The 18,357-nt window shown below is 48.3% G+C and overlaps 1 protein-coding gene across 2 annotated transcripts in view; it reads right to left on the bottom strand.

Moving 5' to 3' along the window:
• The window catches only part of LOC149347284 (uncharacterized), a 71,747-nt gene that overhangs the window by 32,269 nt on the left and 21,121 nt on the right, over positions 1–18,357 (bottom strand). For both annotated transcript variants that reach the window (XM_089585548.1, XM_089585549.1), the window contains exons 4-5: positions 14,119–14,322; positions 11,833–12,088 (exon numbers count right to left, since the gene is read on the bottom strand). In XM_089585548.1, the coding sequence (XP_089441674.1) occupies positions 11,833–12,088; positions 14,119–14,322 (460 nt within the window). The remainder of the gene's footprint in view (positions 1–11,832; positions 12,089–14,118; positions 14,323–18,357) is intronic.

Below are 18,357 nucleotides of genomic sequence, written 5' to 3'. Positions count from 1 at the left end.
AATGTGTTTCGTGAGTACGCCTCCTTGTCTGGAGCTGCTCTTAATTACTCGAAGAGTCGTTACTTTTTTGTGGGGTCTACCCAGACTCGTATTTCATCTGCAATACCTTTGCAGTGGTGCGCGCAGATGCGCATTTTAGGTGTGACCTACGACTGTGCTGGAATATGGGATGGTGTATGGTCTTCAGTCGTCAACGACATTACAGCTCGTGTGCGAAGGGCGCTGACATTCGACCTGCCTCTGCTTGAGAGGCGCTACCTGGTTCAGTCAGTCATTCTCGGTGCCTTCTGGTACCTTTGCTATACTGTTAAACCACCCCTCCGTGTCATAAGGCGGGTGCAGACTACAGTTTTTTCTATTTTTGGTCAGATGGTACCGACCTTGTGGCTCGTGCTGTTCTTGGACAACCACGGGAGAGAGGAGGTTTTGCCTTTCTAAATTTGTCTGTTACGTCCTCGCTGTTAGCTTTAAAGGGTATTTTGCGTATCCTGCTAGGAAACGCGTCTCCGGCGCGAACCCTGACTCGGTACTTTTTGGGCCCTTCTTTGCGCTTTTTGGATCCCGCGGCCCCTGTTAATCATGGACCTCAGTCAGAGCAACCTTCCGCTTTCTATGCCTCGTCAGTGGCCTTTTACAGGCATGTAACAGCAGTAGCACCTGATGTCAACATCGTCGCAGACCGTGTGGTGGACATTATGGGCTTGCTATTGTTGCCTGTTGTGCCGGCGGCTCGCCGCTCACTTATGCGCCGCGTTCAGTGGGCGCGCTTAGCGTCGACACCTCTCCCAGACCATCTACGCGACTTTGTCTGGAAACTTGGCTGGGCAGTGCTCCCTACTTGTGATCGGTTAGAGCGATGGGGTGTTTTACGCTCCAGTACCTGTCCGAATTGCCCGCTCCCGGAATCTAATCGCCACGCTACAGTCACCTGCGTGGTACCGCGTGTCTTTTGGCGCGCGGTTCATGCGGGATTCCGTGGGCAGGGCATTTCGTACTTCGTCTCCCGCGGCCGATTCCCCAGCGGCCGTTTTGCTCGCCTGTTAATTGTTGCGGGTCTTTTTAGTTTATGGCGCAGTCGATGCGCCGCGGTCGCTGGTGGCTTTCGACGCCGCGCTGTGTGGCCGATTCTCGGCCGTCTCCGACGGAAGCTCATCAGTTTTTTGTCCGAGGAACTCTTTTTCTTGGGTGAGGAAGAGTTCCTCCGGCAATGGTCATGCCCATTCATTTCTGTGAATAATAGTCGTCGTGTCCTGGTTTTTAGGCCAAACTGGCGCTAAGGTGTCCTTTTAAATATTTCAATGTCAAATTATTGCCTTTCACCCTTGTGTCAATAGGTATTCTATCCTGTTTTACATCGCCCACGAGCAATTCTTATTAGTTAGAGATGTTTATGGTAGCTGTTTAGTTGGCTCGCCTTACATGCTTATTGTCATGTGTTCTTGAAAATGTCACTGTACCTGGTAACCTTGGCATGTGTACATATGTAAATAAATTTTTTTCTAAACTGATGTTTTAAAAAGACTCTCCAATACAAAGAAGCGCTTGTTCCGCTCTGCTAAGTTGTTGAATTCTAAACAACGATGGGAGGTCTACTTTTCCGCAATTGCAGAGTACAAAGCTGGGCTAAAAAACGCAAAGGACACATTTTTAACCACACAATGCCTGCTATGCTGGTCAATAATCCTAAACAATTTTGGAATGTAGTTAACAAGAAGGACCCTTCCACAATTCTACTTACTTCTTCTGATGGTGTTGCCTTTCCTCCATACGAATGTGCTTCCGTTCTAAACAATATATTTGCTGCGGCATTTTCTAGCAATGTTTCGCTTGTTCATCGCGTGTGCCCTGTTTTTGATGCTCTTCCTATGGATCCAGTTATATTCGACGCGTCAGGCATCCAGTGCATCATAGAAAATCTTAAGGTTTCCTCTTCCTGCGGTGTTGACAACATTAATTCGAAGTTTTTAATTCATACAAAGTACTATTGTTCCATACTTCTTACTAAATTTTTTCAACAGTCTCTTGCAACAGGTTGTATGCCCAATGATTGGAAAATTGGGAAGGTGCTTCCACTGCATAAGTCCGGAAATAAACATTCTCCTGATAACTTTCGACCTATATCACTCACTAGTATACCGTGCAAGATCATGGAACACGTCATATATTGTCATCTCATCTCTTTTTTAGAATCTAACTCCTTTTTCAGCATTGCCCAGCATGGTTTTCATAAGTCTTTTTCATGCGAAACTCAGCTAATATGTTTCACACATGACCTTCATTGCATCATTGACCGCTGTTCTCAGGCAGACTGCATATTCTTGGACTTGTCGAAAGCGGTTGACACTGTTTCGCATGAGCTTCTCTTTCTAAAATTAAGCAATCTTAATATAGACCCTAACATCCTTGCATCGCTACAATGCTTTCTTTCTAACCATTCACAATTCGCAACAGTGAACAATATAAACTCGCATTCTTTCCGGCGTACCTCAGGGGTCAGTTCTTGGGCCCCTCCTCTTTCTCATCTATATTGTTACGGGGTAGTTCCGCTTGGGATTGCAGACAGGGCGGACACGAAAGACAGGGCTTTCAAACGACAGGCGTTTTCTGCAGGCACCAGCCGACACTGCTCGACCGTCGTCTTCTTCAAAACTCACGAGCTTCGTCTTCGTCTTTCCTGATGCGCATATCAGTGCATGCACCGCCTAATGCAACACTACCCCGCCGGCTGAAAAGCACCGTCCCGGTGCGAACTAGCCCAAACCAGGGTCCGTGTAGTACGGCTTGAGGCGTGCAACATGGACCGTCTCAGTGCGAGGTGTAGAGGTATGGCGTGCGGGATTCAAGGGTGCAATTTCGTATGTCACTGGAGTCACTTGTCGTAAAATACGGTAGGGTCCTGTATAACGGGGCAAAAGCTTTTCCGAGAGGCCCACGCGGCGAGCTGGGGTCCAAAGCAGCACGAGAGAGCCGCAAGAATACTGGGGGTTACGATGACAGGAATCATAGCGACGTTTCTGGGAGTGCTGGGAGGCTGTGAGTCGGTTGCGTGCAACAACGCGGGCAGCATCAGCTCGGGCTATGGCGTCACGAGCATATGAGCTGGCAGTGGCGACTGAAGGGAGCAGGCTGTCAAAAGGAAGCAGAGGGTCACGGCCGTATAGAAGATAGAAGGGGGAGTAGCCGGTAGTGGTTTGACGCGAAGAATTGTATGCAAATGTCACAAATGGCAGAGTGATGTCCCAGTCGCGGTGGTCATCAGAAACGTACATGGACAGCATGTCAGTCAATGTCCGGTTAAGGCGTTCGGTAAGCCCGTTCGTCTGTGGATGGTAGGCAGTCGTGAAAGAATGACGAACGTTGCACAACCGCAGGATCTCGTCGACTATACGTGCAAGAAAGCAACGGCCACGGTCGGTGAGCAGTTGGCGGGGAGCTCCATGCACGAGTATAACGTCGTTGAGGAGGAAAGCAGCAACATCAGTTGCACAACTGGTTGGTATTGCTCGTGTGACCGCGTAGCGTGTGGTGTAATCAGTGGCCACCGCAATCCATTTGTTCCCCAATGCGGACAGCGGAAAAGGCCCTAGAAGATCCAGACCCACACGAGAAAATGGGTCTATGGGGATGTCGATCGGCTGCAGAAGTCCAGCTGGTAAAACTGATGGCTTTTTCCGGCGTTGACAGCGGTCACAAGCAGCCACGTAGCGGCTGACGGCGCGGTATAGTCCTGGCCAAAAGAACCGACGGCGCACACTGTCGTATGTGCGAGAGACGCCGAGATGACCCGCAGTAGGAACGTCGTGAAGCTGTTCAAGGACGGCTGTGCGTAGGTGCTGAGGGACGGCTAGAAGAAGGTCGGGGCCATCAGGTCGCATATTGTGTCGGTATAGGGTGCCGTCGTGGAGCGCAAACAAATGAAGGGAAGGGTCATGGCGATCGGCGCAGAGGCGATTGATAATTTCGCGAAGCTGAGGGTCCTGGCGTTGCTCTCGGCGAATGTTTGAAAAGTCAGAAATAGAGAGCACGCAATCTTCACTGTCACATTCAGGTTGGCTTGGCGGGTCGACTGGATGACGGGACAGGCAATCGGCGTCTCGATGCAACTGGCCAGACTTATAAACTACTGAAAAATTGTACTCCTGGAGGCGCAAGGTCCAACGTCCAAGGCGGCCAGTAGGGTCTTTGAGTGTAGAAAGCCAACACAAGGCGTGGTGGTCAGTGACTACGGTGAATGGCCGCCCATACAAGTAGGGGCGGAACTTCGTAATGGCCCAAACTAGGTCTAAGCACTCACGTTCAGTGATGGAATAATTCTGTTCGGCCGTAGAGAGGAGTCGGCTGGCATAGGCGATGACGCGAGGGGAGCCGAGCTGATGTTGTGCAAGAACGGCACCAATGCCATGACCACTTGCGTCGGTGCGTACTTCTGTGGGGGCGGATGGATTGAAGTGAGCCAACAGTGGCGGACGGGTGAGGTGGGCAATAAGAGCGGCGAAGGCGGCCGATTGTTTGTGGCCCCAGGAAAAGGAGACGTCTTTTTTCAGAAGCTGCGTGAGCGGACGGGCGATTTCCGCGAAGTGTGGTACAAATCGCCGGAAGTATGAGCAAAGTCCAAGGAAGCTACGCACGTCGCCGCTAGATTGCGGTATAGGAAAACCACTTACAGCGCGAATTTTGTCGGGGTCCGGCTGAATGCCATCGGTGTTGACCAAATGCCCTAGGATCTTGAGTTCCCGGCGACCAAATCTACACTTCTTGGAGTTCAACTGAAGGCCAGCTCGTCGGAAGACGCCAAGAATAGCCGAAAGACGATGGAGGTGGCCCTCAAAGGTTGATGAAAATACGATGACGTCATCGAGGTAGCACAGACATGTGGTCCATTTGAACCCCCGTAGTAAGGAGTCCATCATGCGCTCGAAGGTCGCAGGGGCATTACATAAGCCGAAAGGCATCACCTTGAATTGGTAGAGTCCATCCGGGGTGACAAAAGCCGTCTTCTCACGATCTCTTTCGTCAACAGAGACCTGCCAATATCCAGAACGGAGATCTATGGAGGAGAAGTAGTTGGCACCATGCAGGCAGTCGAGGGCGTCATCGATCCTAGGAAGAGGGTACACGTCTTTCTTTGTTATCTTGTTTAGGTGTCGATAATCTACGCAAAACCTCCAGCTGTTGTCCTTCTTTTTGACAAGTACTACCGGACACGCCCAGGGGCTGCTCGACGGCTCAATAATGTTGCTGGCCAACATTTTGTCCACTTCTTCCTGAATGATCTGGCGTTCTGAAAGAGCAACTCTGTAAGGCCGTCGGTGAAGAGGGCGGGCATCTCCAGTATCGATGCGATGTGTGACGACGGACGTTTGGCCCAGGGATCCATGGCCGAAATCAAAAATGCCGCTGTACGACCGCAGAAGGTCGGCAAGGGCACTAGCATATTCTGGACGCAGTTCAGAGGCAACCATGGCAGAGATGCGGTCTTCCGCACTAAGTGACGGGACAGGTTGTGCAGGTACCTCGCCGTGACGGTCGGACAGCACTGCAGAAATAGTAAAGCTGGACAAAGGTGACAGCTCGGCAAGGAACATGCCCTCCGGGAGAACTTGCGAAGATATGCTGAAGTTGAGTACGGGGATGTAGGTGAGGTTGTTCTCGAGGTGTACAATGTTATGAGGTAGGGCGATGTTGTGTTGTAGAGTGACGTCGGTGAGGGGGTTGACAAGGTAGTTGCCGTCAGGGAGGGAGAAAAGATGACATGGGCACGTATACTGCCGCCTCGGGAGGTAGGCGAGTAAATGTACTGGAGCGGAGGCGAGGCTGGGAATGGTCAGCACTAGGGTCGGGAACACAATGGGGCAGGGCTAGCCGCAGAAGCCCGGAGGAACAGTCGATGATAGCGGAATGGGCTGTTAAAAAGTCTAGCCCTAAAATGACGTCTTGAGGACAAGTAGTAAGGACGGCGAAGAGCACAGGGACGTGGTGGCCGGCAATACTAACGCGCGCAGTGCACATTCCGATGATGGTAGTAGTGCTTCCATCAGCAACACGAACTGTCGAGGTGTCAGCGGGCGTAAGAACTTTCTTGAGGTGCTGGCGGAACGACGAACTAAGAACTGAAATATGGGCTCCAGTGTCAATGAGGACTCTATGAGGCACTCAATGAGGCACAGGGACTCTATCCACGAGAACATTGATCAGGTTGCGGCGTGGTGCGATGGTCGAAACACAGTTGGCAGTCCGGGTGGGTAACGCAGCGTCACGTCCGGGCGCTGCGTCGCCTAGTTTCCCGAGTAGGGGTCTTGGTACGTTGGGGAGAAGCTGCGGCGAGGAGTAGGTGATCGAGAACGGTGGGCTTGGGGCGATGGCGAACGGCTAGGACGACGGACTTGCGCAATGTTCTCGGTACGAAGCTTTGCCGGGGGGACAGAAACGGGCCGTGGTGCATAATAGTCGTGGCGGAGGGGTCTGTTGTAGGGGTTAGGGGGGGGAACCGGGCGGCTGCGGCAATAGCGGGACGTATGGCAAGCTCGACAGCAGACGAAGCAAATAGGCCGGTTGTCAGATGTGCGCCACTCCGCAGGATTGCGGGCAGGGTAGCGCGGTGTGTAGGACGGGGTTGCGGTAGCAGCAGCAACCACTGGTATTGGCTGTGGTGCAGGGGGTGGCGTGGTAGGATTGGAGACGAGGCCCACATTCGCGAATTCTTGGCGGACAACAGCCTGTATCATAGCTATTGTGGCCTCTGCAGGAGGGGATGGAAGGGTAACAGGAGTCAAGGCCTCGATTTCCCTGCGGACGATGGTAGTGAGGTTGTTTTGACTTGAAGGCTGCTGCAAAGTGGGCGGATCATCACATGAGGATGTAGTTGCCGTGTTGGGAAGGCGGATAAATCGATGGACGATGCGGCGCTGCTTCGCCTGTTCGAAACGGCGACACTCCTAATGCAACAATATAAATGACTTCCCGGCGAACATTTCTCCTTCAATTAATCTTTTTGCCGATGATTGTGTTATTTACCGCGAAAATAAAGATGGTAATGATGTCTCTTGTCCTCAATAGGTTCTTGACTGGTGTTTTATTTGGAACATGCAACTAAACATTAATAAATGTGAACATGTGTGCATTTCTCGTCTCTCTAATGCCCCTTCTTCTTATCACTTTAACAACGTGTGTCTCCAAACCGTGCCATGTTATAAATATCTAGGTGTTTACATTTCTTGTAACCAGTCGTGGAAAACTCACGTTGAATGCATAACAAATAACGCTGATTGCATGCTTGGGTACCTTCGCAGAAATTTCTCACGTTCATCTAGGTCAATAAAATTATTACTTTATAAAACATTGGTACGGTCCAAGTTAGAATATGCTGCATCTGTCTGGAGCCCTGGCATCGATTCACTCGTTTCAGATTTGGAAGCTGTGCAGAACCGCGCATGCCGTTTCATTCTTTCTAATTATCACCGAACAAGCAGTGTAACCGCCATGAAATCAAGTTTGTCCCTACCACTTCTTTCCCACCGCAGATCAATAGCCTCATTGTGTCTTTTTCATAAAATTTACCACAACAGCTCTCTCAATCCTAAGTTACTGTCAAGACCATGTTACATTTCAGCACGCGTTGATCACAGTCATAAAGTTGGAATCCCATCTTGTCACACCAAATGTTTTCATGACTCATTCATACCCCGAACTTTTGTCACCTGGAATCACCTTCCGCACGACATCGCAGGTATTTCTAATAATATTGCATTTCGTAAAGTCCTTAATGTTTCTTTCTGAGTATGTGTCGTTTATTACTGTATAAAAATTGCCTTTCACTGTCTGCACACTGTTTTAATCTATCCCCACTGCATTCTAATATCATTGCCTTCCTGTGTTTTTTTCTTTATTTGTTCCTCAGACAGTGTCTAAGAGGAGGCCAAGGCTAAAGGCTAAGAGCCTGACGAGGCCTTGGCCCCTTGTACAAATTTTTGCATCAACGAACAGAACTCAGGCATAATACTTCGGCCAGTAGCAGGGAAAAAATGTAAACAATTCTTTAAAAGGCAAAATTTTACCGTCCTGTACATCAGTCTCAAACGATCCAAAGTTGTAAGAAAACGTCACTTTGTCATGTATTTCAGGTTTATTTTTGTTTTCTCTGCTTGTTGTTGCTGTTTTGGGTGAATTTTTTTTATGTATTCCCACTCCACTCTGTAATGCCTTCGGGCCCTGAGGGTACAATAAATAAATAAATACCTCAGTTCAGTTGTCATAAATTTATACTAAACCGACCCTCTAAACCAGCTGAATCTACCCGCTACTCTACCTTAATTCATTTTCTGTAGTTCACCTGACCGCGCTGTGCAGTCAGGGCATCTTGTGGCAGAGAAGCTGGAAACTTTATTGTGAGACAACTTAAATCCTATCGCATTATTAACGCCATTGCAGATAGCTCTGCATGTCATGTGTATTACCAGGGTGAGATCTCAGTTACGGTTACATGGCTACAGACAGGAAAATTTTATTGAGAGGAACTAATTTCCTTTCTCAGTGCGCAAGAAATTTACCTAAGTTTCGTTTATTTATGTCATTTATTAACGCAGTCACTTTCTGCAGAGGATCCGGAGTCGTCGGCGGCGACGACGTAGTAAACGAAAAAGCAGGTGCCATAACTGCAACCTAGGTGACGTTGCCTTGTCACGCCGTCGCACCTGCCAAGCATATTGTGAGCAAAGTGTCAATCATGACAATTGGCGGGTAAATTATAGCTTTGTTGCGATAGCTTGCTCGGGAAGCGCAACCTGGGGAACCTGGGCCTCGCAAGCTCTATCAGCAGCTGTGTTTGGAACTGCCGGGCTGGTGGCGCATCGCTTAACTGGTGCACCACTGCTCCAGGAGTGGCATGAGAACACTCAGCGGCCTATGAATGTTAATTAGACAATGACTAGTTCGGCATACGTGGCAATTAAACCTTTAACACTATCGTGCCGTACACTTAAGGCGTAGATTATGTCTCCTCCAGTTTTATTAATGTCATTCATTGTCTTTCAGTATTCGCCTGAGTGAAGCTTATGTATTTCTATCCATACGCAAATCGACGTTTGATGCAAATGGTAGCAGCAGAAAAAAATTGCGACGTTCCTGGGAATTTTTGCCAAAAAACACTGACGCGCAAAATAAGACCTCTTGCCAGAGGGCGCTGGAGGCACAAGCAAGCGAACTTCTAGTAGGGCAAAAGTGTTCCTAGCACACGTGGTTATCGACACTGCAGCACGTTGTCTCGGACGTCAGGCAAAAGCCGCACACACTTGCTTGCCGGATAATAAGAGAAAACAAAAGCTAAGATCAAAGTATTTTTAGCATTGCGTTTCCATTTTCCTGAATTACTTGAACGATCATCAATTTACTTTTCCAAGTCTGAGAAATAAGGTGTTAAAAAAATGATACGCACCGCATGCTTCCTTATTGAATAAAAGAGAGGTCGCATATGGATATTTTATTTCCCCACTCCTCGCATGTTCTGCGCACTCTCCGGTTTTTCGTGCGGGCCCCATTCTGCCTTTTCCTATCCATGCTTATTACTTTTACTTGTATTTCTTACTTCCATCTACTTATCGGAATACTCTCCCCATTTCGCGCTCCCCTCTTCCGTGTCCAACCCATATAAAAAGGGGGAAACTAGCGAAAGCAAATCCCTCTTGAAAACGCTCGGTCCTGCGCGCACACACAAACACACACACACACGCACGCACACACGCACGCACGCACGCACGCACACACGCACACACGCACACACACGCGCGCACACGCACACGCACACACACACACAGTTTGATGCCAATGCTATCTGCTCAGTATTCGCGCGTACTCTTCCATCTCCTTGCTGAGCCGGGCCAGACGAAATTTCAGCTCCGAACAGTGCGCAGTTTGGTGACCAACGCGAACTAAGTTAAACGAACGCGCTAACCGCAAAGCTCCCGCTGCGGCGGCTCAGTGTTTACGGTACTCGGCTGCTGGTCCGAAAGACGCGCGCTCGATCCCGGCCGCGGCGGCTGAATTTCTTTGGAGGAGAAATTCGAGGCCCGTGTACTGTGCGATGTCAGTGCACGTTAGAGAACCCCAGGTGGTCGAAATTTCTGGAGCCCTCCACTACGGCGCCTCTCATAGCCTTAGTCGCTTTGGGACGTTAAACCCCATAAACCAACCAACCAACCACACACACACACAAACACACACACACACACACACACACACACACACACACACACACACACACACACACACACACACACACACACACACACACACATATATATATATATATATATATATATATATATATATATATATATATATATATACAGCAATTAAGGGAAGGGGAATGAGGGGCTCGTTATTGATATGTGAGAAGCCAACAGCCACAGAGACCAAGGGGCATAGAGGATTTTTAATTTATTTATTTTATATTACTGAATATGCTATCGCTTAAAGCTAATTGATTAGAAAAGCAGAAGAAAAAACAACCACATGCCGCCGGTGGGATCCGAACCCACGACCTCCGAATTACGAGTCCGGTGCTCTACCGCTGCGTTACGGCAACGGCTGTCAAATCTTCTGCTTTCGGGGGTATTTATGTTTACAAGTAACCTAACCTTGGGAGTGTTCACCAGCGCCACCCACGTTCTTATGCGGTGGACGTAGCACGTCCTGAGTTACCGCTGATGTGACGTAGAACATCATCGAACGGCGAGGGTGGAAGCTGTCTGAGAACCCTCTTATGCTTCCTATGGCGTCAAGGCTGCCAGAACCGAGGCCCTCGCTAAGCAATTAAGCAAACAAGGGAAGGGGAATGAGGGGCTCGTTATAAATATGAGAGAAGCCAACAGCCACAGAGACCAAGGAGCACAGGGGATTTTTAATTTATTTATTTTGCGGTGTTGATCAATTTAAAATATTACTGAATATGTTATCGCTTAAAGCTAATTGATTAGCAAAGCAGAAGAATGTGCCTGGTGCTGGTGAACACTCCCAAGGTTAGGTTACTTGTAAACATAAATACCCCGAAAGCAGAAGATTTGACAGCCGTCGCCGTAGCTCAGCGGTAGAGCACCGGAAGCGTAATTCGGAGGTCGTGGGTTCGGATCCCATCGGCGGCATATGGTTGTTTTTTCTTCTACTTTTCTGTATTCTTTGGTAGGCCGGATGGAAGCCAGATCTTCAGACCTGGGCCCAAGGATTTTAAACGTGAATTGGAAAATCGGCTGAAATTCCACATGGCGAGCGTGATTTCCCGCAAAAATGAGCGAAGCCTGCAACGCACTCCTATCGTCAGCCGTGACTCACGCCCTGAGCTCGTGGATATTCGGATCCAACATGAGAGCCGCTTACCGCACTAGTTTTACGCACCGGCAGCACCCGCGGCGCAGACCACTGCCAGCACCAAAGAACGCGTGAGTTCACCCACATTTTCCACGTTGCAGAATGCGCGGGTCCCCAAGGTAATCTACCGGAACATCTTTGAAGATGTGTAGAGAACTCTGGCGCATTAGAACCTAGTGGCACCCTAGAACAAGTGAGCCGACGACGCCAATATGCGTGATTTCTGCATCAGTCTAGAGGACAGCGTACGCATCTGACTTTGAAAACCGGTACAAGTTCCTTTTTTCATGGCGCGAGTCCCAGCGTCGCCTAGTGGACACCTAAAGAAGCGCTGCTTGAAGCTAGTGGGCTGAACGTCTTCTCCAGTCGTGCGTTCAGCTGCCCAACGAAAACGATATCATGTACAGTACGTAGAGCACATGACGGCTCATCGAACCCCTTCTTACAGGATGACTGCTAGGGTCGCTCACTCACCTTGAAGGTCGAATCCCTCAAGTATGTTGAGTGATTCAAGCAGCACGGCGCCCTGTGTGGGCATCGGAGTGGTGTGCACTCTGACGTCACCGCGGTAGATGGTGGACACGGGCTCCACCTCCAGTGGCTCGGTCGAAGCGAGGTGTTCGGCCAGGTCTCCGGTGGAAAGAACGCCGCCAACCTGACGCACAGCATCCACCATGCTCCGCGCCACGGGGCCTTCGTAGATAACTCGTGGGCCTTCCTCGGCTAGCCTCTGCGCATGGGCAACAGGTGGACTATCGTAATGCCATATTTGCAGTGCCGATCTGGACTGGCTGGTAAGCAGGTGTTTTAGGGAAGCGCGCAATTTTAAGCATGAAATGATTTTAGCTCCATTTGTCGGCTGTGTGGTGACGTCACGCAGAGACCGAGAGCCACTCATCCGGGCACTGAAACGAGAACATCCCGGCACCGTACGAGACTTAACGAGATTCAACGAGACTCTCTAAGCCCTCCTACGGGACCGGCATACAAGCGCCCGCTGCTCTCCAAACGAGTCACAAAAAATAACTGCTGCCAGTGTCTTCTCAATGTTCATCAAGATATCACTCGAGCTGTGCATTTGATAATGCACGGAATTATAATTTCCGATTTCTAATAACGCGTGCAAAAAGCACATACATGCCACGATACACTTCGTTGTCATACGTGATCGTTTTGGGGCTTTGAGAGAAGGCCGCGTAGAGAAAGAGGGGAGCTCCAGGGCGAGAAGGGCTTTCGGCGGAAAACTGCTTTCGTCCCTCCCCAAGGATGGCGCTACGGTCCAACACTCACGCATGTAAAAGACCGGGCGCTGGGCCTTTTGACTAATAGCATCTACAAGCAATGTGGACGGCTATACGGGCGCTGTAATACCAGAGCTGGCGGACACCAGAAAAAACAATCATATCATAAACGTGGTTAACTAAATTATAGATAATTATATAATTATTTAACTATTGCAGATAGGCGCATGAATGCAATTAGATTTTTGGTTGGTTCTCCCTGCCAATGCGCAGTTAGCAGATTTGTAACAGGGGCAGTGCAAAGCGCAGCCACCTGATTTTCTTTTAATCTTTCACCGGCCTCCTTAGACTAAAAAGCAGGAGTACACAGCAGGTACGTCGGTGCAAAAAACAGGATGAGCTGCTTCAGAACCGCCTCTAAAATTTAACGATAAGCGCTGGAGCCTTAAATGAGCATTGAAAACTTTTTCACTAATGATGTTTACTAATTACCTCTGTTGGTACAACTGAAAAAAAAACGCTGAGCTGCTGCATACAAAGGCAGCCATCATGATAACGGTTAACCGCACGTAATGCGCAGCTTTTCTTTAAGCGCTTTATCAAGTTACGTGAACCACAGCCAAAGTGGTCACCTTATCGCCAGACATCAAGTTGAACGAAATGCGCCAGGCAGCCCCGATGATCTCCATGCTGGCTTTCGTTTTTAGTACCCAGAACCTCTGTACAAGCACTTCTTCAAGGGCGATCTTGGAGATGGTCCTCAGAAGATGGCTTTGCTGGTAAAAAAGCCCGGACAATAAGCACTATGCAGTCAACAATAGAAGTAAATTCGCCTTCGTACAAAGCGAACAGAAGCGGGTCACTCCAGAGGTTTATATCGTCGTCTTCGGCGCTGTGGGTTATGTGCTGAAGAAATCGTGTTATTTTTCTGGGAAAACAAAGCTTAATACAGCGCTAAGAGCATTCCTAACCAAAAAAATTAATAAAGGATCAATAGACTTTATATATACTCTCCATGGATTCCCTAAAGAAATTTTTGTGAGAGGTAAAGCCCATGTGTGCCAAAAAGGGAAAGCTCGAGAAGGTTCCTCTTCGGTAGCGGTAACACCAGGACGTCGAGCATTGAGACGGATCCTAACGTAACGTGTCAGTAACTTCCTATGCAACAAATTTCAGTTCTGCGTTCTTTCATCGATATCATGCACATCAGTAAACATGGAGCACCAAGTGGGATTCACCTTACCCTGCTGAATATTTCTGTCAATTTTTTTCCCTCATGTAAATTAAAATTAAAATTAATACATTACAAAATATACAGCCCTCATGACATAATGCTTTTTTAAGCGCAGGTGGTCCTGCCATACTCTCACATTAGACAGGCTCAAAATATCACTGCCACACATTTTTACTTAGTATTGTTGATAGATCTGTTCTCATATTAGTATTTCTTTCTTTTGTTAAAGATGGGAGGAGTTGGAGGCTGCTCTCTAAGCTACGCAGAGATGCCGACATCACTCACCCTGAGAAGAGCAGCCAGAGGTCGGTTCGTGATGATCTGTCCGAGGCTCGGGACTTGTCCGCCCTCGTCCAGGAAGTGGCGGCCACCAGGATATCTCTGGAGATCGTTATGCCGCCAGGCCCAGATTACTTCCTTCGAATGATCCATGGGGAAGCCGTGCTCGGCGCAGTGGACAGCAGGATCGAAAAGCTCGCTCAAGCTCATCTGCGTTGGACCGACAGAAAAATGACGGGACGGTTACCACTATGTAGCCCGAGATTCAGTGACAGGTGTAAAGTAACTTATATTATGCGATATAAGACTGCTCTCCGCCTCCCCATAACCACGTCCACCGATAAACTTCATGCCACTGGCATCTACATCTTCCATCCTCTTCGCAATCTCCTTTTCCTTCACCGCGATCGGCAAGTGGTTCGCCTCTCAAGCACAGCTCACGGGCGCTGGCTTCTCAACCAGGCTACAATTCCTCCCACCCACACGGACCCTCTTCGTCTTCCCTCCACACCTGGGGTATCTAACGTCCGTATACGTCCACTTCACTCGAATATGCCACCAGTCCTGCATGCAGGCCGCCGACATGCTGCTTCCTCTCAACATAATCCCCCTTTCAATGCTCATGGTATGGCATACACGGATGCTGCTTACATGGCTCCTCGCGGCTCCGGCTGGCAAGTCCTCTTTAATTCTCTTCTTTCTACCCCTCTTAGGTCACACTAGCGGCCCGTTCATACACCCCCCTGACATTCTCTCGTTCGAGGTCCTTTCCATCATTCACGCCACTCAACATTTTCATTCGCTCACACCTGTACCTAACTAGAACATCTGCACTGACTCCCAGGCAGCCGTTCGGGCCATTCAGTCAAAAACAGTCACACCATATGTGCACGGAACTTAAGGCTGCACTTGTGCAGCTGCAGCCTTTCCCCGTGTTCCTGCGACGGATCCCTAGGCACTCGGGGATTGACGGCAATGAGCTGGCTAACCGGCTTGCCCGTGAAACTCTTAAACGGGCGCCGTTGATCCCCTTATCCGAGCTCACATCTTTCGACAGATACAACTCAACACACTTGTCACACTTGCATGGCTTTATCTGTACAAATTACGACGCGATCCTTCATGTTTCAACTGCCCAAACCCTTATACCAAGCTTTCCCACTGTTTATAATCCTGCCCGGCTGCTCAGCAGTCAAGTCTCTTTCCCTACCCCTCCCATATTGTGGGGACCTCGCCAGACTTGCTTAGAGCTGAAGGTGAACACCGCCTCCTCATGCAGCGGGTCGTCAACGTCTTAGGCATCTAATTGTTGTGTTTAAATAAAGTTTCTTCTACTACTGCTACTACGATATGCTGAGGTAGTGATAATGAGAGCTACTTCATATCTATAGAGTTTTTTTTTTCATTACGCATATATGCCTTTCAGCATAAGAAAGTTATATGTACTATCACGCGCAATATGACCTCCAACACGCATCTGATGGTACGAGAGGATATCACGAAGCAATCCGTGTCGGACACGCCTGCAAAGCTCTCTATAGCTGCCGAGCAGCTTGCCCGCGAGCCTGGTACTGCGCAGCACAGCGTATTCATTTTCCATCAAACGCAGAAGAGGACAAAGTGGCCGCCAGAGCGTTGCAGGTCACTCTGATCACGACTGTACTTATGCAGGCCGGTGTTGGTTATGAATGCCAACGGGTCCCGGTGTTGGGGTTCATGTGTCTGGAGGTCAGCTGGGTGGGTAACCCTGAATGCTGAAGTATCGCTTGCGTGCCGCCCGAACTGCTGGGCACGTTAGCATGAAGTGAGCTACCGTCGCCTCTGTAGTGGCAGCCGGGCAGAAGGGGCGATTCAGAATAGGAGTCCCTGATGTCCAGGAGGCCCCCACCACCCATTTCAGATATTGTGATAACCGAAGAAGGTGTTCTGAACCTGTTACTCAATATTAACACAAAAAAAGCCCCGGACCAGATGGTATACCTAATGAATTTTTAGTCAGATATGCTGAGTGGGTGTCTAAGTTCCTTACGAAAATATTTGTTTCCTCTGTTAGCAATGGTTACTTCCCTTCCGCATGGAAACTAGCCAGAATAGTTCCAATCCATAAAACCGGCAACACTTCAGACTTTAGCAATTACAGACCAATTTCTCTCACAAGTACGTGTTCTAAGCTACTAGAACATATCATGACCAAACACTTATCGAACTATTTAGAAACGTATAACTTGTTATCACCACTGCAGCATGGTTTCCGTAAAGGTTTGTCTACGATTACACAGTTAGTTGAGCTAGTTCATGATATTTCACAAACGATTAATTCCCGCGGACAGATGGACTTAATTTACCTAGATTTCGCCAAAGCTTTTGATAAAGTTTCCCACCCTAAACTTCTACTTAAAATCAATATTATGTTTAAAAATCCCAAGCTAACGGCATGGTTTACTTCGTATTTAGAGTGCCGCCACCAGTACGTTGAAATAGACGGACATACATCCAGCTTATTACCGGTCTTATCTGGTGTACCACAGGGCAGTGTCCTTGGACCGCTTTTATTTCTTATTTTTATTAATGACTTGCCAAGCCTTGTTTCTGTCCCTATAAGATTATTCGCCGACGACTGTGTCATTTACAATAGAATAAATTCTCCCAGTGATCAAATGAACATACAACATAGCCTAGACAATATTACTAAATGGTGCGATGACTGGCAAATGACCATTAATCCCTCGAAATCTGTTTGTATGTCTACCACTAGGAAAAAAACTACCTTAGAATTTCCTTACCATATTCGTGATAGTGTGCTCGGAAGGGTAGATGAACACAAGTATTTGGGACTAATATTTACTAGCGACTTTAGATGGAATAGGCACGTAGAGGAAACATGCAATAAGGCTAATAAAGTGCTGTGGAGTCTGAGGCGCAACTTACATAGTACAACTCCTGAAATTAAAAACTTGGCTTATAGAACACTGGTCAGACCTATAATTGAATACGCTAAAATTGTCTGGGATCCTCACACGCAAAAAAACTGTAACAAACTAGAAAGGATTCAGAGGTTAGCCTCTCGATTCATATTTAATAAATATCGCCGAGTTCACTCCCCCTCAGAGCTGTGTCACCTTGCAGACCTTCCCAAGTTAGAATTAAGGACCAAATTCGACAGGCTCAAGTTTCTATTCCTTATTATCAGTAACGCAATTAAAATCAATAGGACCGATTATTTCGACATTCGTTCTAATGAATCATCTAGACATCGCCATAGCATGTATATTCCGCCTCCAGTAACTCGTAACGATGCATTTAAATATAGTTTCTTCCCCAGAGCAATAAAAGAATGGAACATGCTTCCCGATTCCGTAGTTCAATCTTCTTCGCTCAGTGCATTTTTGGTTAATTTAGACTCTTTTATTTATTCCGGGAGCGCGGTGTGCTAACATGACTGAGTTAAGTCCGTGTATTGTGTTTCGTGTCTTTATATAGTGTTTTACTGTGTAGATGCTCTTGAGTGTGCGTGATTATGTTTTTTGTTGCTCTCTTCTACAATGTAATAGGGCAATGTGTATACTTCTTTCGTCCTCTTTAATGACTTGTTACGTGTACAATGCGCTTGATGACAGATTTGTTGGTATTTTTGCTGTCTTTTTTTTCCCTACCACTCCTGTAATGACCCTTCAAAGGGTTAACAGTATCAATAAACAAACAAACAAACAAACAACCGTCATCACCCACCCGGATTCTCCTCAATGCCAGCCCCTCACAACGTGTTAAACCACCGGGAAGGTTGGATCCACGCCTGGAGCGGTGGAGAATTAAATCGCGCGTGGACTGGCGGAGATATACTTTTTGCATCTGTACGGCGTCTCCAGCGGATAATGTCAGTAGACGCAGCAGATATGTTACTTCCAGTGCATGGGATGCATTGTCAACTTTCTTATAATGGTGCGTAGTGCTTCGAGCCCACGCAACTCGGACAGGGCATGGATATGATTGCACAAAGGTGTGCACATCGACAACGATGCGCAAAGGACAGGCTACGCGCCGTAGAGATCGAACTGCTTGTGCGGAGTCGGTACACAGGAGAAGACGAATTGGTGATGGAATACAGAGGCGGTCTTTTTAAAGTGGACAAGCAGCAACGACTGGCTACGAGCTCTGCTATCAAAGAGGAAAGCGGCACCTCTGTGATATAGGGACTTGTCTGGCGTACATCAGGGAGAGGTGGACAAAGGAGGCTGGCGTGCCAGG

This window comes from Amblyomma mixtum, chromosome 4, assembly GCF_055824585.1.
Source record: "Amblyomma mixtum isolate Tamu chromosome 4, ASM5582458v1, whole genome shotgun sequence".
Classification (NCBI taxonomy): domain Eukaryota; kingdom Metazoa; phylum Arthropoda; class Arachnida; order Ixodida; family Ixodidae; genus Amblyomma; species Amblyomma mixtum.
The sequence above is the reverse complement of the archived record's forward strand: the minus strand, read 5'-3'. Positions and strand labels throughout refer to the sequence as shown.